The sequence below is a fragment of the Orbicella faveolata genome, unplaced genomic scaffold (genome assembly GCF_042242905.1).
Source record: "Orbicella faveolata isolate gen_17 unplaced genomic scaffold, um_ofav_v1 contig_4, whole genome shotgun sequence".
Taxonomy (NCBI): Eukaryota; Metazoa; Cnidaria; class Anthozoa; order Scleractinia; family Merulinidae; genus Orbicella; species Orbicella faveolata.
The window spans coordinates 1,477,112-1,502,947 of record NW_028301569.1 but is presented as its reverse complement, the minus strand read 5'-3'; the positions used below and the strand labels follow the sequence as shown (position 1 = coordinate 1,502,947).

The following is a 25,836-nucleotide window of genomic DNA, read 5'->3' as shown; positions in this document are numbered from 1 at the left end:
GAATTATTTTCCAATCAAAGTGGCTGTGAGCCACTGAACTTGGAAAATAATTGAGAAAGGGTGTTATGAGGCATTACTCATTAGGAAACTACTTGTGATGTGAGGGCAGTCTAGCTTTCAAACGAGTCAATAAAACCTTTTTCCATTCAGGGGTGTGTTGTGATATTTGCAAAATGAAAAAGTTCAACGCTAAGAAACTGTTTGTTACTCAGGCCTGTCTACACGTTTTACATCACACGTATCTATACATGTCTTCCTTGTGCTGTAGTCAAAAATGGCAAGATCATTTTGTTTGGTTAAAAGTGAAGTATGAACAAAACACTTGAGCCTGCCGTATGTAAATAAATAATAAATACTTTCGCCCTCCAGTAACTGATGTACAAGTAGCGCAGTGTGATAAGTGCTGGCTCACCATGCGAGACATTGGGAGTTCGAATCCTAGCGGTGACTACTGATTATTTTTCCTTTTCTTCTTCATTGTTTTTACTTTTTCTGTCAAGAAACCATTTACCGAAAGGTAGCGTTTGTCTTTCTGTTTCTTATGTTAAAAAAATTGTCTGGAGCCTTTAATCATTCTTTTATATCGAAAGCTTTTGAACTCACAATATCACGTAGGTTTGTGAAGGAAAAACCATGAAGACTTTCCCTGAATCAAATCGTTAAAGAAGAACTGTAAGTATTTCCCTTACAATGAAAAAATCATTATACCTTCTACCTCTCAAAAATAACTAACTTGACATGTTGCAAGCGACTGCAAAACAGCCTTAAATGGCTGATGTTCAAAATCCGGGGGGGGGGGGGGGAATCCTATATGAAAAGGTCAGGGATGCTCATCGTCTCAGGTACAAATCAAGGATTCTGGCCTCACTTAGGGTGTTGATGACAAAATGCCACCATTTTTAGCTGTCAAAGTATCCTTTAGAGTGCACTTGAGGAAATAATAATAAAAGAAATGCTCTCATTTAATTTTTGTTTTCAGGCTTGATTTCTGGTGATCTCTCACGTGGATCTCTCTTGAACAGTGGCTAGTGATCGAACCTATTCCATTTTAAGTGGTATCTTTTAAGGGTCTAATGAAGCTCAAGTAATGTCCACATTAGTCTCCCTTAGGAGTTAAATTCAAATTTTCCGCCAAACATCCCCTTCCTCTTCATATGGGAGTTTCCCCCTGGCTTTCCAAATGCCTAATGGGAAGTGACCCAGTGATGGGGTGAAGGAGTGATGGAGTGAAATTGTTCCACCACTACAATTTGGGAAAGAACAAATATTTTCCAAGTTAAAAATATCCATACCCTCCTCTTAAAAAGTCATCGGGAATTTTGATGGAGAGAGAAGTACAGAGAATTTCCCAAGGGTTGGGGTAATTTAAACCAAAAAAACCTTCCTTAACCCATTGATGCCTGTGCTGGCTGTAACTTGCTGTGACGAGTGTTGGCCTTTGTTCCACTTCTGACGCCATCACCTTTGACCAAAATTGTTATTATCTATACTCAAGTTCTGCAGGAGGAAATGATCTTTCCAGTGATACCCAGATCAGAGTGATCTGGTCAATGGAGCCTGAAAGTGCTCAGAAATTTGAGTGAAAAACTTGGAGCAAAATATCATTTCCTTCAACTAAACTTGGCTACTCCTTGGCATCTAGATCAAGCCCAGTAGAGGGTCAATCACTGCAGCAAAAAGATAAGAAAAGAAAAATAAAAGTCTGAAAAGCCTATTAAGGCGTAGGTCACTTTCTCATCCATCTCAAAATTTTGATTTCTGCGCATGCCCAAGCAAAAATGTCCTAAATCGTGATGCTAGTGGAAAGAAAAGCATGTTGTCATATTGGAAATGCGTTTTAGAATAGATTGTAGCTAATTTGGCTCATATCCAGGCTGAACATGCCCAAAAAATCAGTTTTTAGCAAAAAGCTCTGCTTTTGTGATAAATCTGGGAAATCTAACCAAAGCAAACTCAAAAATAGGTCCGCAATGCGTATTTGGGGTCTTATGCAGTGGTGGATCCAGGGGAGGGGCCTGTGGATGCCTGGCCCCCTTATTTTGAGTAAAAGAAAAATCGCAGAAGGAAGAAAAGCCAGCAGGGCAAGCAAAAAACGCTCCCCCACCCTTTAGCTCAAGGTCTGGATCCACCACTGGTATGTATGTATTGTATCTCTACTGTATTGTATTTGTATTTTGTGCATAAGGAGGCAATAAAAGAACGTTTTCATCTTTTTCTTCTTGGACTTATTTCATAAAATGTTCTATTATACAATTGTCTTTTTAAAAACTTAAAAACCCAGTGAGGCCTGTTTACAAGGAGAGATGGTTACTTACCCTAGCAAGCGGGTTACCCTAGCACTCACACATTTCCTTTTGTTTCCTTCATCGTGTTTACAAGGCAGCCAGGGTTACTCGGGTATGCGGGTTACCTTATCTGCGTGCTAGGGTTACGCTGGCAGGTGGGTTAACTTTCTCCGTTGTAAACAATCCAGGGAGGGTAAACCCGCCTACCCGGGTTAACTTTCTACTTGTTTCCAGACCCTTTGAGTGTAACCATGCATTAAATTGTCCCGGGTTATAGGGTTACCCTACCTGTGAAATTTTGCTTGTAAATCCGGGCTATCTTTTGCCCTCCGGCTAGGGTTAACCCGCTTGCAAGGGTAACCCTTCCTCCTTGTAAACAGGCCCTAAATATCTCATCAAGAGCCCCCCCCCCCTCAAAAAAATTACCATTTACCACTTCCTGACTACAACCAGAAGCTATGTTTAGTCTAGCCGACATATTTGGCAATTGTGCACAAACAAATCCATGGCTTTGAAATGTTCAATATTTCGGTGCTTTCTTGACTTTATGTCACATAAAATTTAATTTGAAAAAAACGTTATTTCAAGTCTCTTTCATATGTTAACCTCATGTTCAGAATTTTAGGCTCTTTTTTAATAGCGAACGTATTTGACACGCACGTGTTGTCTGTTAACCATCTTGTCGGGACTTTGCTTTTAATAAATTAAATATTCTGTGTTTACCCCAATGATTCATATGGTTGTATTGTATCATTTTTGGGTGTATAAATTTAGAAATTACTATATTACTTCAGGAGGAGTATATTTATTTCCATTAAAGTAAGGGATATTGTTGACTGAAGTAATTCTGCAGTTTTATGGCGGATATCAGCCAGTTTCCCGCTGACACTAAACTGTTAATGCTTGTGTAAATAAATCTACTACTCTTCTTACTGTAGCACTTAACTGGAAAAAAACACACACCTATGTATTGCAGTGCTATTTGAACACAGCAAAAACTCACCTTTTGTTAGACTATTTTAAAAAGATACTTTATTCCGTGTTCTGTTCATTTCAGATCATTATGCGCTGAGGTTTAGAACATTTTACTGCTAATTGAATCAGTTTCGATTCGTGTCATGCACTTTTTCAGCAAATACTTTATTCTCTGCGGTCCAATTTGGGTTTAAACAAAATAATTAATAACTGAACAATTTCATTTCCATTTTATTTCTCCAATATCGCGCTCAGGACTAACTTACTAGCATTCGGAGTAGGTGGTGCAGGTTTCGCGAATACACTGATTGCCGGCTTATGACAACCCTGGCTTGTGGTGTAACCCACACCGAATTTCAAGCCAATGAATGTGGGCTTGCAAAAGCAGATTAGTTTCGGTGCAATCTGCACTATACACAAGCCGAGTCTAGATATGTTGACTTGTGTGAGCAAACAACTCTCGTATCGCAAGGAAACTCACTCCATCACCTAAATGAAATAACAAAGAACAACCAAGGCACACATAAGGCTGTGCAGTTAATTTTCGAAATGAAATCATAAACAGCACGACAGAGTGATTTTGAAGTAGAATTTACCTTGAACAATTACAACTAATTTGCATGGGAAAGATCTTCTAAATTTTCACAAAACAGGTAAAACGGCTGCAATTGCACAACAACAATGCTACGCCAGAAGCAATGGCCGACAAAACAACTCAAAAACACTAGTACCCAGTCTACCTGCCAGACTATTTATACTCCTGGAGGTCTGTCACATGTCATCTCGTCCTCAAAATGACTGACTGACAGTATCACTGACTCACTGACAATCAAGACTTGCCACTGCCTTAGGGGTCTGTATGCATAACATGCATAAGACCCCAAAAATGTCAGGAATTCTGCAAAATCTGGATTTCAGGTGTTTTTGTTAAGTGGGGATAAAGATATATATTGAGGAATGCCACATTTTGCAATTAAACATCAAAAAGAGACTAGCTGGATGTTAACCCTGGCTTCAAATTATTCCTCAATGCATATTTTTCGATACTCTAACACTGCCAATACCAACATTTTGATTTCACTCCACAGAAAAACCTCTGAACAGTATCCAGCACCGATGAGTTCCATTTCTACCAAGGATATTTCGACCATTGGAGAGTAAGGTTGGACATGTATTACATGTACAGATGGAGTAGAAGTAAGTGTTGTAAATTTCCAATTATTGAATGTTACATTTGTCAATGACTGGACATTATTTAAATATGAATAATTATTTTGTTCATCACTTAATAAAAAATGCAGATACCTGAACTTCTGCCTTAATCTTTTTACCACTTCCTGGAATGTTGTCTCAAATTCAGCGAGTGGATCATCAAATCCTCTAAAAGACTGCACAAAAAAGAAAAAACAGATTACAGACGTAACAACATTTGTTATCATTTAGTTTAAAATATTTTACTGTTTGCATGCTCAGTAGAGTGGAAACTGCTTGAACTTTTCACAATAATATTATCAGGAAAATTTTGAACAAAAATCCATAGAAGTTTTTACTAGCACAGCAACTGTTTTTTTTTCAACCTGCAGTAGTAGTAGATGAGGGATTTAACAAGTACTGGCAAATTTGTGACTGTTTTGGTAGACTCACCAGCGAGTTGGACCAGAGTGCTCTAAATTTGCCAATATTCATTTGACTCCTCACATCTGGTGCGCAGTGTGACATCTCTTTTAAACATTTTGTGGTTACCCTTAATACACAAAAGCATGGCCAAATCTATCAACCTCATTGATTTGGATGAACTGATTCTACAGGAAGAGGAGATTAAGAAACATTTTTGCAACAAAGAAGGGGATAAATATATCGTAACTGAGGGTAAGTCATTTAAAAAATCAGCATGGTCTTTTTGAGATTAAGTGCATGGTCTTTTTGAGATTACTTATGCGAAGTTTGTGGTAAAACTATGTATTTTTAAACTGGCGGCCACTAAAGACGAGTTTTGCTGATAAAATATATGTAGTGCTAGGGCTTTTAATGTTACAAAAATTCACAAGCATTGAGGGTGCAGCCTCTTTTTTGATGCCACATAATGTGCTGGAGTGATGCAGACAGAGGAAAGCAAAAAATAACACAATTTCTGTTTCACCGTGTATCGATTATCTGACACAATTTGCAAAGAATAAGACGTTAGTCTTGGTTTGTTTTCTTGTTTCTGGCTTCTTCCATTGCTTTTTTTTTTTTCTCTTTTTTTCTTCCCTTCCCAAGGCAATATTAGTAACAGCTGAACTCCCAGTCTTGTGTAATGTCTATTTTTCTACTTATCAACTGCTTTGTTCAAATCATTTTGCCATGTCCGTATTCATCTTTGAAGTATTTATTTACAATAATGTATAAATAACAGCGAAATACTGGTAAAAAGGAATTAAATGGTTGTCAGTGGCTAAAAATATGGTTATCGGACGTTTCAGCCACTACTGTTGCCTTCTTCAGCAAAAGATGGAAAATGCAAATGTTAAACGGCGTCCTGCTAGAATATGTAAAAGATGTGTGATAAAACTAAATGAGCAATAGTCTCTAGAGTATTCTTAATGAGTGTAAAAATTCTTAATGCCATTGTACACGTTCGGTAGCGCTATGTGTTCGTTTATAGCGTTCCTGTCTCGCACGGAATGCCAAGCTTCAAGAATTAGTCTTTGTTTCCATACTGATGATCTGTCGACAATTTCAACGTTCTCCAAATCTATTTGGTGACTGTTGAGCATATGGTATTTGGCCAACCATTTAATTCCTTTTTACCAATTTTTAACATGCCTGGCTACACACCGAACATTTTTAACAGCGAAATACATCATTCAAATTCTCCTCAATTCTCTTGTCTGTTCATCATCCAAAACTTTTAATCACAGCTTGAATCATAATTTGAAAATTCATACAGCTCATTGATTTTATGATTTTCGATTTTTCCTCAGTTTTCGGCAATTGAGTACGGTTAAACCTGTATAAGCGGACACCTTCAAGAATGAGCTATTTATATAATTGAAGGGGTGAGTGCAAAACCATGCTAAGTGACAATTTGGGTGAAAAAAAAAATTTTCGCGAAAGGGCTTGAATTTTTGCATGCAGTCTTCAATGTAATAGAAAAACGTGGTCCTGTATTTTTGTCGCTGGTTTTTGCTTCGTTTATAAAGACGCCGCTAGGAAAACCGAGTGGTTTTTCTGCATACGCAATATCTCGAAAACGAAGCGAAGCTTAGCGGAAAAACTACGGGACATTGTTAAACATACCTAAACAAAACTGTATGGGAAATTTGGAGCGTTTTCGACAAAGTTCACTTTTGATTAAAATACCTAGCGCCCTTTTCCCGCCGAGGTCTTCAAATAAACGAAGCCGGGCCTTTGTTATGATAAACAGAGCCAACCCTTTGTTATAATAGCCAAGCCAAGCCTTTGTTATAAGTCGAAGTCTCGCCTCGGTTTATTATAACAAAGGATCGGCCCGCTGCGACCGCAAGGACTTTGATTTTACTTAGAAACCAGCAAAATGTCAATTTCACGCAACTTATATAAGCTCAAATTTATTGATTTCAGGTCAAAAGTGGTTAAAACGTTGACTCATGTTAACGCGCGACGGCAAGGATGTTGATTTCTCTTAGAGAGCAGCAAAATGTCAATTTCACGCAACGTAAAAGCTCAAAAATGTCGATTTCAGGTCAAAAAAGGTTTAAATGTTGATTTCATGTTAACCCGTGACGGGAAGGTTGTTGATTTCACTTAGAAAACAGCAAAATGTTGATTTCACGCAACGTATAAGCTCAAAAATGTTGATTTCAGGTCTAAATAGGTCAAAATGCTGATTTCACGTTAACGCGTGATGGCAAGGATGTTGATTTCACTTAGAAAACAGCAAAATGTTAATTTCACGCAGCGTATAAGCTCAAAAATATTGATTTCAGGTCTAAATAGGTCAAAATGCTGATTTCACGTTAACGCGTGACGGCAAGGATGTTGATTTCACTTAGAAAACAGCAAAATGTTAATTTCACGCAGCGTATAAGCTCAAAAATGTTGATTTCAGGTCTAAATAGGTCAAAATACTGATTTCACGTTAGCGCTTGACGGCAAGGATGTTGATTTCGCTTAGAAAACAGCAAAATGTTGATTTAACGCAGCGTATAAGCTCAAAAATGTTGATTTCAGGTCTAAATAGGTCAAAATGCTGATTTCACGTTAACGCGTGACGGCAAGGATGTTGATTTCACTTAGAAAACAGCAAAATGTTAATTTCACGCAGCGTATAAGCTCAAAAATGTTGATTTCAGGTCTAAATAGGTCAAAATGCTGATTTCACGTTAGCGCTTGACGGCAAGGATGTTGATTTCACTTAGAAAACAGAAAAATGTTGATTTAACGCAGCGTATAAGCCCAAAAATGTCGATTTCAGGTCTAAATAGGTAAAAATGTTGATTTCACATAACGCGTGACGGCAAGGATGTTGATTTCACTTAGAAAACAGCAAAATGTTAATTTCACGCAACGTATAAGCTCAAAAATGTTGATTTCAGGTTTAAATAGGTAAAATATGGCGGCCGGAAAATAGTGTTAACATCTGGAACTTACTTTGGTTATCTGGGACAATGACTATCTGCACTGAACAAATAAACATCAAATAAGCACTTTTCCAAATACAGCAACGTCTTAAATGGCTAAAAATCACGAGATAAATACATATTTTTCGACAAACGCGATCGTAGCTTTATGTCACGCACCGCCTAACAGTTTAACAAATTAACCCTTCTGCGCAACGTACAGGTCTCCATACATCTGCATGTCCGCTGATCCCAGAAGTTCAAAACACTACAAATCATGCCGATATGAAATAAAATCAACGCAACCTGGATCACAGATCTATGTTACAATCGATCGCTACTTGTTGGCCATTATTATCTTTAAATGAAAAAAGCCGAAACAATCTAGTTACCAGTTCGAGAAACGCGAGCAGAACGTGATCGCAATGCATGCCGGGAAGGCTCTTTACACCTCGTGCGCGGGAAAACATGGCGGTCGATACAAGACAAATTTTATCACTCTAAAACCAGTTCTCGCTTTCCAAACTTTGACGCTAGCAACGCTTGGCAAATGGGCCACAACTCACGAGAGGGTATTTTTCTTGGGCAAGAACTGCTCTTGGACTTTGCTGCGTGGCTCGATCTGACTTCGAACGCCGATAACACGATTACGGTATATCAGCTACCTTCGAAGTTTCAGAACACATTTTGATTCTTTAAAACGTGCTGATGACTTACGGGTTTATTGAGGCTTTATGATGCCTCTCAACCACCAGGCAGGCACACAAGGTACTTTAACACAATGCTTAAGATATTAGTTGACAGAGCTCTAATGCGGCACATCTCTTTTTAGTTCGATGGTATTTCGTTTGCCGCTCGATCGATTCACGTGTTGTGCTCACGTCACAATAGCTGATGTAAACAATCTGTTCCCAGATTTCCGCTCTATATATGCTGTGAGATTCGATTTTGACTTCATACACTATAAACAGTCTGCCTGTTTGCTGTTCAACAAATAAACTCCTAAAGACATGGCTAGGAAAAGCCAAGTATTTTTGCATATGTTATAACTCGAAAACGAAGCAAAAACCAGCAACAACTAGTGAGACAATCTCAGATAGTGCAGAGCGCAATTGATAGCTCTGGTACAATAGTCCCATAAGTACTCACCCCTACTCGGTTCACTTCCAGTTTGTGTCTACCTTGGTAGTCTGCTACGGCTTTTCCCCTTTGCAGTGTGTATGTTTCAAGGTTGTATTTTCATTCAAGGTCCAAACATTACGCACAAATTAATTACTACTGGTGCTTTAAGTTGATTTTCGTTCATTTTAAATTCAACAATACGCTGAAGCAGCAAACGTGACAATTTAGCTCTTCACGCCAACTTTGTAACTTGATACTTTTGTTTTCCTCGCAAAGCCATGTAATATGAAACCCCTGTTTTCTCCAAAACATACGGAAGATGTCCTTGTTTTTTGGAGATAAATGAAAGAAAGTTAAATATCTGATGTAGTGATGAAGAAACGGAACAGAGACGATGCTTTACTAAAAATGCAAATTTTTACCGATGAACAAGAACTAATTTAATTATCAGATAGTCACGAAATACCACTTTCTTTTTCTGTTGCCACCTTTGTTGTTAACAATAAAACAATTCAAAATTAACACACAACGATATTGATGGCTGAGAAGCTTTTCAACGAAAAGTATTGAAGATAAACGCTACTTGGCCGATATGAATGAGTCTCCTCAAAGACTGATTAAATTAATTTGAACTTTCATTAGGTGCCACGGCGTCCGCAGCAATATTTGAGCATTTTCCTGGTTTCTTTTGTTACAAATTTACAATTTGCGGAGTATTAAAGCCACTAACTTGAGAACTTTTTGGTCTCTCTTACAGACACAGTTAAGGCAAGAAATAAACAAGTCGCTAAGGAGAAGCAATATATTTGAACCCTGACAAGCACACTATTGTAGATTGAAAACAGCAGATGATATTTGTTGAACCGACCTGTTTGTAATTCTAAAAGCTACGCAACCACAGTGACGTTTCACTTTTGCAATAAAAAGGGACAATTGGCGCTACCTGAAAAATAACTGCCGTCCTTGGTCACATGACACGATATATAAAATACTGCGTGTAAAGATAGTGTATAACACTAACAATGCTAGAACGCATGCGTCTTACATGTTGAGCTCTACCATAAGGAAAACCACTCAACATTTGTGCGTGATTCCGTATGCAATGTATCCTTCACCTAATATAGAAGCCACAAACCCTAACTAATCTACGCATGCGTTTAGGGCAAATTAGTTTTGTTCTAAGGAGAATGGTACCACAAGGAGAGCAAGGGGTTACCTGAAACAAATATATAGCTTTGCGATGTTCAAAGTTAAGCGACGGCGATGGAATGTGTTTTACGTAGAGTACACATGTACCTTTCCCACCCTACTCCCATTACTTTCTTGCCTCTAGACTAATTAATTAATTGAAATTAATTAATTAAACAAACATTAAAGTTTACACCTTAGCGCCATAGGGCCATAGCGCCATAGCGCCATAGCGCCTTAGTTCCTTAGCGGCAGGCAACCCCCATAACCATCCCAATAGTGCACTCTGCACTAAAAATACAGGGCCGCGTTTTTCTATTACATTGAAGACCACATGCAAAAATTCAAGCCCTTTCGCGAAAATTTTTTTTTTCACCCAAATCGTCACTTAGCATGGTTTTGCACTCACCCCTTCAATTAGCTTCTACCAGTATATATAAACACGTTCGTGTGAAAATCTGTTCAATGTAGATCATTTCTGCGGTAAGATATTGAGTACTTGCATTAGAAATTCAAAGAATGACTACCTTGACATGGTGCAATTGACTGTGAAACAGCCTTGGACAGCACGATGTTTGAAACCCTGAGGGACTTCTACATGAAAAGGTCAGGGATGTTCATCATCATGGTTACAAATCAAGGATTCTGGTCTCACTTAGGGTGATGATGATGAAACATCACCGTTCTTAGCTGTCAAAGTATCCTTTAGGGTGCACTTGAAGAAATAACAATAAAAGAAACACTCTCTTTAATTTTGTTTTCGTTGATCTCTCAAGTACGTGAGTCAGGTCAGCAAATGCATGCGGAATGCTTTCTTGAACAGTGGCTAGTAATTGAATCTATTCTGTTTTAAGTGGTATCTCTTAGGGGTCTAATGAAGTTCGAGCAACGCCCACATTAGTCATCTTTAGGAGTTAAATTCAAATCTTTTGACAAGCATCCCTGCCCTTCTCATATGGGAGTTTTCCCTTCAGGGTTGGCTGCCCCTGATTCCTTATACGGCACATGCAGGCACTTGTTAGGGGTAGGGGTGAGGCTGTGAGTGAACCTGCCCCGGCCCAGTGGATAACTGGGGGTGCTCAGAGATCCCACAGAGGTTCAAACCATATTCCCAGAGGTTAAAATGGAAACGACAGCCTCCTTGTCAGCAGTGGGTTAAAGTCCTAGCTGGGGTTAGGCAAGAACAGCCACTAAGCACCCATGACTAAGGTTTTGTCCCCTTTCATGACGTGTTACACAATGTCAGTGTGACAGCAACACTGTAATGTAGCATAACGTCACACTTGTGTGTCACACATTGGCGCTTGAACATTTTTTTATCATGCTGAAATGAAATCCTGTATTCATTCTGTCAAATCTAATTTCAAGCCGGTAGTTAGAGCAGTTTTTTTTTCTCAATTCCACATGCTCCTGTTTTCTTATCTCTTTTTTATTTTTTCAACATCTTTGGCAGTCATCTTTTTACGAGATGGATGGCAAGTCAGTTTAGCCCTTATGGCTTCTTTTAGCAGATTATACTGTGAAAATTCAGTCATAATTAGCTGAAACTCTGTGTCAAATACCTGGTTATCAACCATGGCTTTTGAAAGCAGCCAATCGACATTTTCACGTTTTCTGATATATAGCAAGTGTAACAATCCCTTGAAGGTTTTTTTTTAAATTTTGAATCAAGCTTCTTGCTGGCGATTATCAAACCTGAAGAAACAAGAGCAAAACAACTGCCTACACCACCTAACGGCACTGCAGCCGGTAAGCCAACCACAGACAAAGCTAAACCTAAGCTGGCACTTAATCAAACTTTGTCATCAATCATGACAAATTCTGAGCACTTTGGCCCCACTGTAAGACTGAACAATAATTTACAAAAAATGCAAGAAGGGAAATTGAAGACCACAGAAAATCTTAGAATATTATAACAATGACCAGACATCGACTGAAAAGAGAAATTTGATTACCAGTACGCCAAACACAAGACTACCTGAGCAACCACCATAAAAGAAAATATTATTATCAAAATCTTTTAAAAGACTTAATTCCCATATACATGTAACATACATATACTTAACTGTTATTAACAGTTTTTCATCAACATTCATTTCCAGCATAAGAATGCAGCTAAACGTCTGCATACAGGGTATGTCTTAATAAACAAGTACCAAATACATTGTCAAAACATCTCACTTATACTCTGTACAATTACCTCGTCATGAATGCATTCAGTGGTACATATCTTCACAGTCATTTGTGATTGAGGATTCTTCATTAATTTTAAAATCCTGCGCTGAAGGTTAGGAGCTGTTTTGTCAATACTGGACTGTAAAAAAAGTAACATCAACAAAAGTTAAATGTCCAGTTCACTGCAGGGATTTCACACATTCAGCTTTACATGCATTTCTTACCTGATGTCCCATGGGACATATCAATTAAATTGTTCAAACAAACATTTAAACCATGCTGTAATAGGGAATAAACAATTTGTTTTGATAAAGGTGCACTGTATATTCATTAATCATTGAAGAAGCCAAATACAGAAGTGCTACAAACAAGACAAGTATAAACAAGTAATCACTGGAGAGGAACAACAATTAAGAAAAAGGACCCTTTTAAAATTAAAACATCTTTGACAGGGTTTTAATTGGGAATATATAGATACTCATTTCAAAATAAAAATGAGCGATAGAAATTTTACACGTTGCGATGTCGTCATGACATCGTTATTACGTGACAAGAAAATAACGGTTCAACAGTGTTATATATGCAGGGGACAAGAAAAGTAACTCATTTCCTTCATTTCGGTTGTAATATTTTGTGAGAAAGGTCCAGTTGGGGATTAAATCTGTTACATCGCAAATGTTTCGTAATTGCGTTTGTTGATCGATCACATCATCTTTGGGTTCTAACTTTGTTAAATTTATGTTTGCCACAGATTTCAGGGTGGTCCATTTAGGGTAGTCCATGGGTAGTCCATTCAAGTAGTCCATGGGCCACATCCATCGGGGTAGTCCATGGACTAGAGGTCAGCGAAATGTACTGACCCTTGTAGCAGTATCATGATCAATGATCAAGAGCACTGAAAATTTCCAAAACAAAAAGTATCACAATGCTCTATTAGAGAAGTTGTTAAAGGCATTAAGGTCATTTGACAAGGACAGTTTATCTTATTTTGAATATGCCCTTCAGAGAGCAGATTAAACATTTTTAGTGTAAACTACTACTATTTAAAGTTCTTGGATACTTGGATGCTGCAGCAAGAGACCAGGACAAACAACTAGACTCTGAAGCCTGGTTATGAAAAGCAAACTATCTGTTTTGTTTACTGTTGCCATTTTTCATTTGGTCGTAAACAAAGATTTATACAGTAAAAAATGTATTCAAGTTGAGAAATACAAACCGCACATGCTTTGTGCAAGATATTCCTCATACAGACAAATGGATAAAAACGAGATGTTTCATTCTTCATAACCCCAAGTGCAACACGGAACAGAAGCAACTGGAAAAAGAGAGCAAGAGAGAAAACATAAGAAATATGGTCAGTGGACAAGTATGAGCACAAGCAAATGGTACATTTTATAACTGACAACGTATAAGTAAAGTAAAGTTAAGTAAAGTTAAAATTGCATCAACAAAGATAAAAGAGAGCTAAATCTACTAAACCCAGCTGTCCTCCTCAGCAGAAAATGTGATTCTTTCAACTGCTTTTCTGGCTAAGATATTCCTGTCTTCCTCATCAATAGCATCTATCATGACAGAAGATAAGAGTAGCACTGTCCAGTTAACATACCTTTAATTTGTTGGTACATGTATGTGCACATGAAAGTAGCTTGTTATTTACACTTGTAGTGCCAAAGAGGTAGGGTTGGTGTTAAATTCAAAACCTCCAGAAACCGTTTTGGCATGGCCAGGGTCTCAAATAGTATGAAGCATCATACTCATTGTTGGGCCATGCAATTTGTTTGCAGACCTATTGGTGTGTAAGGTTATTTGGCTGTGGTACATGTCCCAAGGATAATGCTTGTTCAGGGCAGATAAAGATCAGAGCCATGAGAAGGCAGCCTGTCTGGAAGACAGAAGCTTTAATTCCAAACCCAGGATTTTTTAACAAAAAAAAATGTTTTTTTCTCACATTCAAAGACTGTTTGCAATGAGTACTATGTGTTAAATAAACACTAATGCAATCAATAGTTTCCTCAAAGCTCTGCCCAAAAATGCCTTCAAGTCCCGTTATACATGTAGTGCTATGAAAACAATGTATCATTTACTTAACTTAACTTACTCAGATGCCCAGTTTTAGAAGAATGCTGTCCCTTCTTTGACCTCTCCTGAACACTTCCTTGTTGTTGTTTCTCAGTTGATTCCACAGTTCTGGTTCTCTTAACACCACCAGGTTCTGCATCATTTTCCTGCAAATCTAAAGTACCAGAGAGACAGAAGTTGTGAACTGGTTTGCCCTTATAAATGCATTATATAGCAATCCTTGATGAAAATACTAACTTTGTTTATTGAACAAAAACTGGCAGGGCATGACATAAAACATGATCATTGCGACCATCATCATCTTTTGTAATTAATTTTAAATTACTTTTTATAGCTAATGCTATAATAAAATGAGGGTATCAGTAGTTCATCTTAAAAGGATACTGTTGGTGACAGCTAACGTATTCCCACAAAGCCGATGATTACCTTCTGCTTTTCTTTTACGCTTCTTTTTCTGCTGCTTGATGCTTTCTTTTTTGGCCTGCTGTTTCATTTCTGCTCTGCCTATGCTCCAGAAGGTTGTAGGAGTGCCTTCTTGTGTAACAATACTATCTGAATTCTTGGCATTTCCTTCAGCTGCCATAATGGTTGTGGATGTGGGCAACTTTCTACAAAAACGAATTAAAATTTATTTTGTTGACACCATGCTCAAGATTCTCGATTTTGCCTTATTAATCCTAATGACACCACAGAAAGAATGTAAAAGACAGAAAAAGTTCTCAAATTTGTTATTAATTCAATCAACCAAAACCACAATGTTTGTAGTTGACCAAACAGGGCAATTTCAATCTTGGCCTGAATCCTTCTCTTTATGAAGGAAGGGGCTATGAATGAGACAACTTTATTTATATTGTATGTGATATTATTCCACTATTATGCAATTTTACCATATAGGTCACAAAATGTGTAAAACATGAGCCCATACTGCATTGTAGATTTGTATTTTGTTTCTGTCGTTTGCACACATCTTATGTGATTGGTACAATTTTTGGAAGATACAGGATGTATTTCAAGATTGAACTATATGTAGAAATCAAAATACTAGATCAAAGACTCTTAAAGCCAACATGTGAATTCACAAGGTGATCTCCATACTTTAAGTATAAGCAGTAGTTGGTTTCTAAGAATTAACCATGCATGATAAGGTGATATTTGAAAGGGACATGTTTATATAATACTTGACAAGAGTGATCAAAAATATTGTCCAGCTGGTTTTGCATGCCATTGTTCAGTTTTAACATAAAACTTTAGTTCTGGCTCATCCCCGATCACCAAGAAACAATTGAGTGAGCAAGTCATTTTTTCCCCAACTAACTGTTACAACTTGCTCACACATGTACCTATGCATTCACGAGTTAAAATTGACACACTATTTGAATTATGATAAATCGTCTTTTCAATGGTCTACAAATTATAATGTATGCAGACATGTTTTTCTAATAGCTTGTATTTCTTTCTAGGCAACTCAAAAAATATCCACATGTATACATGTCAAACCATCCAAAACGGTGTATATATTCAGGGCTCAAAATTAACTTTTTCATTCGGAAGCCCTCTGGCAACTAATGGAACAATTTTGGTCGCCAGATCGTAAAGTTTGGTCGCCAACTTATTTTATATGTAACTTACACAAGAACACGATTTTATACGTTACTTTGGACGCAAGAAAAGTCACAATCGAAGAGCGAAAACAATTAGAAACAACACGAGTAACATTTAGTTATAAAGCTACTGTTGTTCTTAGGTGATATGTCTCTGGTGCGAAGGTGATGGTTGTCTCCATAGTCATTTTAAATGAAGCGAAGCATAAAACGTTTCAAGTCCGTGGTTTTCATTGTGAGACAAAGATGGGTCCTTGCATATTTTCCCTTTGCTGCTTCTTCGAAATGCCATTCTTTATTTTCGACTTGCTTTCCTTGATGCCTTTCCTTCGACTGATTGGTAGCTGCCGCCATTCTCGCGGCAAATGAAAAGCACATGGTGTTGAAGTGCGCCTGCGATCCCAGTTTCGGAAGAAGCCGCTGAAACAATATGGCGCGCCGTGAACGCAGTATCGACATGTTGAAATACATTCAATTTTTTCAATTATCTTGTAATATTCAGACATTTTTTTACTGGGGACAGAAAAGTGAGCTGTATACTAGCTATCATATCTGATTGATTTCCTAATATAAAGATTTAAAAACAAAAGTTGTGTCATGGTTTTCTTTAGTTATCGGACAAAACGCGAGTCGCCAGCTGGCGACCAGTTCTGAAAATTTAGTTGCCAGTGCTCAATTTTTGGTCGCATTGGCGACCAGTGAGTCGCAATTTCGAGCCCTGATATTAATATCAATGAAAAAACTGACCGTTTAAGTTGCGCAGTGGATGAGGATGTCATCACTCTTGTCCAGTTCTTCTTCAAATGACTGAAAAAACCTCTGTCCAATCCTGCAGCACCTAGCTGGTCTCCAGGTGGAAACTCAACCTTATTTTCATCCACTTCTTCTGTGGCATAGTGAATAAGCCTCTTATGTTTGTTGGAAAAAGTTACTTTGTCACTGCTGGTTGTTGATCCATCGTCAACTTTCACTAACCCTGAAACCAATTCAATTGGTTTTGTTCTTGATGATATGACTGCTTCACAACAATTCAGCCACAACAATAAGACCATCTAAAAAACTTACCCAATGGCGTATTAAGACAAACACATTTCAAGTCACTCCAGAAACTCTGCACAGCTATCATACTTGTGAACATGTGACAGCGAGATACAAACGATTTCCCTGGTGGTGGACGGGCAGTTTTGTAGTTGGGGATAGATTTTGTTGTGTCCAGCAATTTTGAACCCTTGCTTAAAAACATCTTGATCTGTAACAACGCAACAAAAAGAGCAAGCATATAATTATCTAAATGAAAGGAGAATGTTTGGATGCAGGAAGTTAACAACCTCAGAGTCAAATTTTTAACAAAAAAAAATAGTACCATGGCAAAACAAGGTAGCAGGTTAGTGTTTTGGGGCTATACATGTGGTCTCATCAGTATTAATTAATTTTAGGGTTAGGCTTACATTTTTATGGTTAATAGGGAATGATTCAGGATAGTGTGATAAGATCATGCAGCAGATTGAACACTTCTGGGACAACAGAACACATACATGTAGTTTTACCTATAGATACATTTAAATTGATTTTAGTGTCCACGTCTTCACAAAATGCTGGGTTGCTGGTTTGATTTAAAGGCCAACAACACTACAATGTTCTATATTTTCCTCCTACACTGCAGCTCAGTCATTCAAAAGCTGATTATTACAAACCTAGGATTAAACAAGTTTTAAATTTTTCTTGTGCGTAGGTGCTTTTCACTGCTATTGCTTTGTAAAGTTCAAGATCAGTCAAAGTCAAAACGGAAGGATAAAAAATAAGACCAGAAATCCTCCCTACAAGCCACAAAAATAATGATAATTATAATCAATGCCAATCCTGGATTGGCATTGCTCTGAACAACTAGACCCAGCCTTTTTCACACATTTCAATTCAGTGTATATAATGCCCTTCCAAGAATTTACATCTTAACACTCTGTGTTAGCAGTACATGTATATCATAACGATTCAATTCAGTGCCCTGCTTTTGATAAGCACATGCATATGACCTTTCTAATTTATTAAGTACTTTTCTTTATTAAGAAGTGTCCCAATTCTAATTAGCTGCTTTATAAAGTAAGACTTTGTATTATCTTGTCAAAGATATGTAAGCTTAATGTCCCTGCCCCTTACCACAAGAAGAACAGCACACGGGGTTGGGCCTCAAACGAGCAGTTTAATGTAATGTATATATTGGGACACAAAACAAACTGCTAGGGGTAGGGAGGGTTAAGGGAAACAGCTAAACGATCGAACTTAAGAGCGATAAGCGAGTGTACAATGTGATATGATGCTAGCACGTGCCGGCTACATTAAACTATATTAACAATATTAACATCACTTAATGTCCCTGCCCCTTACCACAAGAAGAACAGCACACGGGGTTGGGCCTCAAACGAGCAGTTTAATGTAATGTATATATTGGGACACAAAACAAACTGCCAAAAAAAGTGGCCCAATGAAAAACTAAGTGCTGGAGTGGTAAGGAGAGGCATATTGGTAAGGAATGTCCTTAGTCTGTGCGATACGAGGAGCAACCTTTAGGAAGAGACTTAAGGGAGAGCGAATGTATCTTTTATAACAATCGGAGGACCAGCGACCTAGCAGTTTGATCTCATAATTGTTCAGTCCTGCGATGGTAGCAGACGTTGCACCACCAATGTGAAAACTGTGTCCGCTGTAATGGTGAGGGTCTAGACCCACGAGTCAGAGCAGTGTTGAAAGGAAAGCGGTGAGATCTCTGCGGGCTAGTGGTAGTCCAGAGGAAAGCCGGAACAATGGGTCGCTGGGGGTGGCACGTGGACGAGCATGTTGAAGGCGTAGATTGGTCTTTAAGGCGCAGACTGCACAAACAGTGTGGTGAGCATGACCAACATAAAGGACCACTCCACGGTGTTGTTGATCAGTCCTCGATTTTCGCAGGTGTAGAGCTGCATATTCATCACCAGTTTGCGTGGTGTGAAGGTTGACATCCTGTAGGCGGAGTAAGGTCTCGATATCATAAGATGTTTTGCTGGTGACGGTAAATTCTCCCGCGTGTAGGAGCAGAAAGTGGGCGGTGGTCATGGCCGCCCAGTAAACTGTATCATCTTCGGAGTGTGGGTCGATAAAATATTTTAGGCGACACAGAAGGTCAAAGGTTATAGGTAATTTCTGCTTGGCTGGACGGGAGTGTACGCGTTCAATTCCTCGCAAGGTTTGTTGTAGCTTAATAGTGTGAGTAAGAGGATTATGAATTCCGTGACTGATGTGTAACGCACGTACGCTGGCGAGGTACACTTTAATCGATTGTGGTTTTAAACGGTCAGCTAAGAAGGCCACAAACAAAGAGAGTGTTTCTTTGGATGCGGGAACGGCAGTGAAGCCATGTCTCTCGCAGAATGTGAGGTACTGGCGTTGCGCGGAACTGTATGTGCGATGGGTATTTTCAGCTAACCCTTTATGGAAGTAGTGGTCAGCCCTCATTTGAAGGCGGCCAAGTTCAGCGGAAGGACTGGCGTAGGCAGGAGGTCTGCGTCGGGCACCAACTTGCGAAAGCGTTGGACCTGTAATCGAGACAAGGCATCAGAAGCAGAATTTAGTATCCCAGGGATGTGCACAGCCTTCAATACAATGTTAAACTTGGCGCAGATGAAGAAAAGATAACGGACGAGGGACATAATGTGGCGACATTTGCTGGAACCGGAGGTCAGAATGCGCACGACTGATTGATTGTCACAATGAAACAAAAGACTTTGTGAGGTTAGGGAGGGGGCCCAGACTGTCATGGCCATGGTGATGGCATAAAGTTCTTTGTACGTTATGGAGCGACGACTGGGGATACCGACTTCATTAAAGGTTGCACAGAGCCAAGCGGTGCCAAATAAGGCTCCAAAGGACTCGGCACAGGCATCAGTAAACAGGTGTAGGCACGCGTTGCTGAGCCACTGTTCATCATAGAACAAACTGCGACCATTCCAATCAGAGAGAAATGACAGCCACCATTCGACGTCTTTGAAGAACTGCTTAGTAAGACGGATATGATGGCTCGGGGGGATCCTTTGGACAAAAGTTCGATCATTCGACGAAGAAACGTTCTACCTGGTCTGCATACGGAGCAGATGAAGTTGAGTTTCCCAATGAGGGACTGGAGCTGTCTCTTTGTGCAGGAGGCTTTGGTTTGCCACATTCGAAGTAAGTTGAGAGTCTCGTCCAGACGGGTCTGTGAGATGCGCGCCTCTTGAGCAATGCTATCGAGTTCGATACCCAGTAGTTCTAGGGTAGTGCATGGCACAACAGTCTTGGCAGGATTTGAATTGAAGCCGAGATCTGCACAGGTACTGAGCATGAGATCTAAGTTGGTTTGGCAGAGGGGGTCTGGGGCAGGGGGGCCACAGGTCCAGAAGTCGTCCAGGTAGTTCCAAATGGGGCTGGCCCCACGGTCGCGCATGGTGAACGATAAGATATCCACGTACTTGAGGAAGAGCGCGGGCGAACTGCGCAATCCGAAAGGCAAAAAGGCATCGACAAAGTAAACAGTGGTGAGTGTGCCATTAATGTCAATTTGCCATGTGGAGCCAAGGAGCTCCCAGTCTTCGTGACGCACTAAAATGTGACGAAAGGCATCAGATAAATCAAGTTTACTCATTAATGCACCTTTTCCATGGAGTTTAAGTTGTGAAATCACGCGGTCAAGTGTGTCGTAGGTACAGGAAAACAGTTCTTTGGGAATGCCATCGTTGACAGAGTGAGCGGCGGGCCATGATAGATCGTGAATTATGCGCCATTTCGTAGGCATCGAGCACTTTTTAGGAATAGCGCCCATCGGTGATCCGACAAAGTTAGCAAAGGGCGGTGTAAGAAAAGGACCAATCTTACGATTAAGACAAAGTTCGCGTTCCAGTTCTCTCGCCACCGCCTCGGGGTTTGTTGATGCTGATAAATGGTTATCATAGATCTGACTGTAACGGTTTCCGGAGAAACCGATGTTTACTCCAGAACGAATGTCGTGTAATAAATCATTTGCAAGCATTTGATCAGGGTAACGTGATAAGCAGTCCGTCCAGGTATCAAGATTGAAGGGTGAATTAATGTCCGGTAACGTATTTACAATCGGCCAGAGAGTGCTCCCCCCGGCAAGCCTTGCAAACGTGGGCGCGCTTGCACTCAGTTCCTTGTTGGCAAGAATTGCGCTGAAACAAGTTGCAGCCTTCTTTGCCGTTGCTTGTGAACCACTTGTCGTATTTCCAGGCGTAATTTTGCTGGCTTGCGTCTGGGCGCGGGCACGAGCTAATTTTCTTCGCGCCTTGATTTTCCTCCAACGCGGTTTTCGCACGAAAAAGGCAATCACGCACCAAATGATTCGGGGATTTACAACGCTGACAAGAGACGCCTTCTCTCCTGACGGCGGACGAGTCGAGAATTGTTGTGTACAACGTCGTGTCAACGGTGTCGAAGCGTGCAGAGGTATTTAGAGTTTGGCTGAGACGAAATTGGACATCGTAATTGTAAACGGCGCTCCACACGAATTTCCTGTTCGCTTTTTGAATCACGTCACGGTAGCGGGCGAGTTCCTTGTAACGAAGTGGTGAGACATCCATCACGAGCGCCTCATAAATGTTCCACGCCTCGAGCCACGAGTCGAACGATTTGATAGTTACGTTCTGGGTTGCGCTTGCTTTCCGATCGCCGGTTCCAGAGATAACATCGCCACATGTGTCGGGCTTAACTTTGAGGCGGGGAAGGAGATCGAGAAAATCAACATAAGCGCCAGCTTTTACGGCTTGAAGTACGGTACCTGCAATTGGTTGGCCAGAACCACTGTGTGAGCCAGATGGAGGTTGCTGTGTCATCTGGATGGGGGAGTTGTTGTCTTTGTTGTCGGCGCGAGCGGATGGTTTGTGTGTTGAGGCACCGCCCCCAATTTTATCCTTGGTTGTTGTTAGTTCGGTTACCGTGTCGCGTAGTGTTTGCTGCTCGAGCTGCAAGGCTTCCACTTGGCTCGACAAAGCTCGTATGGCTTGGAGCAAGGCGTCCTGCTTATTGCCAGAATCAGGAGCGAGTTGTTTCTCCTCTTCGACGGGCGACTCCTCCATGGTGCCGTCGCTATCAGGATCTCGTTCTTCGGGTCCTTCGCAGTGTTTTCCCATTGCTGCAAAATCGTGCTTATCTTTCGGTGTTCCGCAACCGGGACATTTATTTTTGCGTTTGGATTTGCTTTTCGAAGACATTGCGTTGAAACGAACCGGTACAAGTCGAAGAGAGCAAACAGCTAAACGATCGAACTTAACAGCGATAAGCGAGTGTACAATGTGATATGATGCTAGCACGTGCCAGCTACATTAAACTATATTAACAATATTAACATCACAAATGTCACTACCTCACTTCCAGTTCGACATTTTGCACCCATTGACCATTGAATAAGGCTTTTGCAGGTGATAGTGAATGTTGCAACAAAGTTCAGGCAAAATAATTTACCCTGCACCAAATTATTGACTTGTTTTAGGGGTAAGTCACTCTTTTTTTATCTGTTTAGATGTTCAACAGCAGCTTTATTCTTTGCATACTGACACAAGCAACACAAAACAAAATCACATTGTAACATGCATTGAACACAACAACTTTCACTCCAACAGTTCAATGGCCAAATGGTTTGATCAATCAGCTCCTAAACATACAGCTTACTTAGCTTACACGCAACAAGTTTACTTGCAAAAGCCACCTACACGATGCCAGCCTTCCTTACATACCCCTGCATTAGGAGTTCACTACCATTAAGTATTAACGTAAAACCGTCCATTCATCTTACAGCTTGTATGAGTATTACATTTTGGGCCATTGCTTAACAATGCCACTGAGTTTTAACTTCACTTTCCTCCTCTCTACCTTGATATAAAAAATGATATATGGCCATTGTTTTAGTACATACATTGGTAAATGCCCTTGGAAATGGAAAAAGAGGAGTAACCAAACCCATCTGACACAGGAAGCAGAGAAGCTCCAGAGGTGCTGGCTTGTATCTCCTGAAGAAATAGCAGAAAAATGGATGCATTATCATACATGTACTTTAAAACAAGAAATATTTTCTCAACCTTAGGATGAGAAGAATAATGGGAACTTAAAATGTTTATACCAATGTTTACCCCACCTACTGCCCCCAATTCTACTTTTATGTGATGCTGAAGGTTACAAATTGTTCAAAGACAAGTGATGTTAAGTGCCATGACATGAGTTGATAGATGTGACATGATGTGACTTGATATGACATACAGTGTCATTCCAAAGGAAGCTGCCACCTCTTGCCTCATTTCTCGCAAGACAAATCTCATTTCTCTTGAGATACTTCTCATTTCTCTCAAGAATCACTGAAGAATTTAGTAGTAAATAATAATTATATTACTCGCAAGAGGCCGATGTGCATATCAAACATAACTGCAACTATGCTACACGTAGGTATCAACCAAAAGTTTGATCGAATGTGAATAAACATGAAATATTTTGGTAGTTTGAATCGTTAAAAAAATAAATAAATAAACGAAACCCTTTTGCATTTTAAGAGTGAATCGAAGTAAAGAATGCATCCAATTGTTGACATTAGTGACCACAGATTGCGGCTTCCTAACAAAATGTAAAACAATAAAGTAAAAACACGAAAACTTTTGCTTTAAGGTATTCAGGTTACCAAGTTGTAGTGGTGGGACAATTTCACTCCATCACTGGGTCACTTCCTGTTAGACATTTGGAACCCCGGCGGGAACTCCCATATGAGAAGGTCAGGGATGCTCGTTGCAAAACTGAAGACTAATGTGGTCATTACTCGAACTTCATTAGACCCCTAACGGATACCACTTAAAAAAAATAGGTTCGATTACTAGCCACTGTTCAAGAAAGGATCCCACGTGCACTTGTAGACCCAACTCGCATACTGGAGAGATCGGCGGAAAACAAATGAGAGTGTTTCTTTTACTACTATTTCTTTGAGTGCACCCTAAAGGACACTTTGACAGCTAAGAATGGTGACGTCATCAACACCCTAAGTGCAGAGACCAGAATCCTTGATTTGTACCCAAGATGACCAGCATCCCCCCTGGGTTTTGAGCATCGCACTGTCCAAGGCCGTTTTACAATCGATTGCACCTTGTCAAGTCAGTTATTCTTTGAATTTCTGACGCAAGTACTCAATATCTTACCGTGGAGAAAATCTACATTGATTAGATTTTCATATGAACGATTTTATATATAGCAACTAATTATATGAATACATGTAGCTCAGTTCCCGGAGGAATCCACCTATAGAGATTTAACTGTACTCAGTAGCCGACAACTGAGGAGATGTTGAAAATCACAAAATTGATGAGCTGTATGAATTTCCAAATTATAATTCAACCTGTGATTAAAAGTGTTGCACAATAAACAGACAAGGGAATTGAGGAGAATTTGAACAACACGTTTCGCTATTATTTATACAGTATTGTAACTAAATACTCTAAAGATGAATACAGGCATGGTGAAATGATTTGAATAAAAGAGTTTTTATTTCTAAGATCTCTTAAAAGGTAACAAAGAAAGAAAAAAATCACTGATCACAAAAATTGCCTGGGAAAATAAAGAATGAAAAAATAGGAATGAATGTGAGAATCCAATTAAACTTGTTTTGCTGATTGGACAAAAAGCCATACTTTCTTTGTAACTGTCTTGGACGAGGATCACGAGTAACTTCATGAATGTTTTCAACACTGTTACATCTCCTCATGTATTCTCTTACTGTTGTATTTTGCCAGTGGACTTTAATTTTAACTTCACCTACGGATTAAACTGCAAGTCAGGGGCATCAAAATTGTCACTGTTTACAGATAATCAATTTTCCAAGTTGAGTGGCTCATGGCCACTTTGATTTGTTATAGCATACAAAAAAATAGGTCCACAGTGTGTACTTGTGAGGTTATGCTTAGTTTTATTCCATTTGGTTGGATTTTGTTTACAAAAGTCAGTGTCTGGGAGTTTAATTCCAATAAGTAAGCAGGCAATCACTGCAAAGATAACGGTGTTACTTTGAAACTGGAGACATTGTATTCATGGTAGAAAACTTGTGCCCCTTGGTCGCATCCTGGATGTAAAACCAAACAAGAGAGACAGGCTTGTGTGGAGACTCAGGCTGAAAACCAAGTCTGCAGTCCTGGAATGTCCCATCAACAAGATTGTTCTTTGAGAGGCTTCTAGATTCCACCAGAGCAGCTAAACATTTTTGATCTTGATGTCCTCAGTAGACTGCAAGCATTTCTCTTTCACTTGGAAATCCGTGGGGAAGAACGCAATGAAGAAACAAAAACAAGTGTGGCTGCGAGTGTGACATGCACAGCTTCACATATCACCCTCTCGCACTCATGACCTACCACTCACAAGTCACCACTCGCAAGTGTTGCGTTCTTCTTTGCGTTCTTCCCCACGGATTTTCAAGCAAAAGAGAGACTGCTTGCAGTCTATGTCCTCATCCAAGAAGTTTGCTCGTAATGTCAGAGAACAGTTGTTTCTTTATTGACGCAACTGTGATGAACTATTACAACCATTACCAAGTAGATCAAAGAAGTTATGGAATAATTTTTCTTTTTCTTGAAAAAATTCTATGAGATACATTTCCATGACTGTCATGTCATGTTTTGAGGTTAACCCAGCATGAATTCAAAACGTAAACAAAAGAACAAGCTTAAATTTTGGCCTGTAAGCAATTGTGCATTCAGTTTGCATTCATGAAAATCTTCTTGCTTGCCCAAAGGGAAATTCGCTTTGGTTTGCAAAATTTAATAATTCAGGCTCTGCGCCAGTGGTAAG

General features: G+C 39.5%; 1 protein-coding gene across 5 annotated transcripts in view; it reads right to left on the bottom strand.

Moving 5' to 3' along the window:
• LOC110055695 (general transcription factor 3C polypeptide 1-like) overlaps window positions 1-25,836 on the bottom strand; it is a 282,425-nt gene that overhangs the window by 83,378 nt on the left and 173,211 nt on the right. For all 5 annotated transcript variants that reach the window (XM_089276241.1, XM_089276243.1, XM_089276244.1 and 2 more), the window contains 9 exons: window positions 22,937-23,030; window positions 17,071-17,254; window positions 16,753-16,981; window positions 14,831-15,012; window positions 14,424-14,558; window positions 13,805-13,887; window positions 13,542-13,640; window positions 12,351-12,464; window positions 4,566-4,648 (listed from right to left, as the gene is read on the bottom strand). In XM_089276241.1, coding sequence (XP_089132367.1) covers window positions 4,566-4,648; window positions 12,351-12,464; window positions 13,542-13,640; window positions 13,805-13,887; window positions 14,424-14,558; window positions 14,831-15,012; window positions 16,753-16,981; window positions 17,071-17,254; window positions 22,937-23,030 — 1,203 coding nt within the window. The remainder of the gene's footprint in view (window positions 1-4,565; window positions 4,649-12,350; window positions 12,465-13,541; window positions 13,641-13,804; window positions 13,888-14,423; window positions 14,559-14,830; window positions 15,013-16,752; window positions 16,982-17,070; window positions 17,255-22,936; window positions 23,031-25,836) is intronic.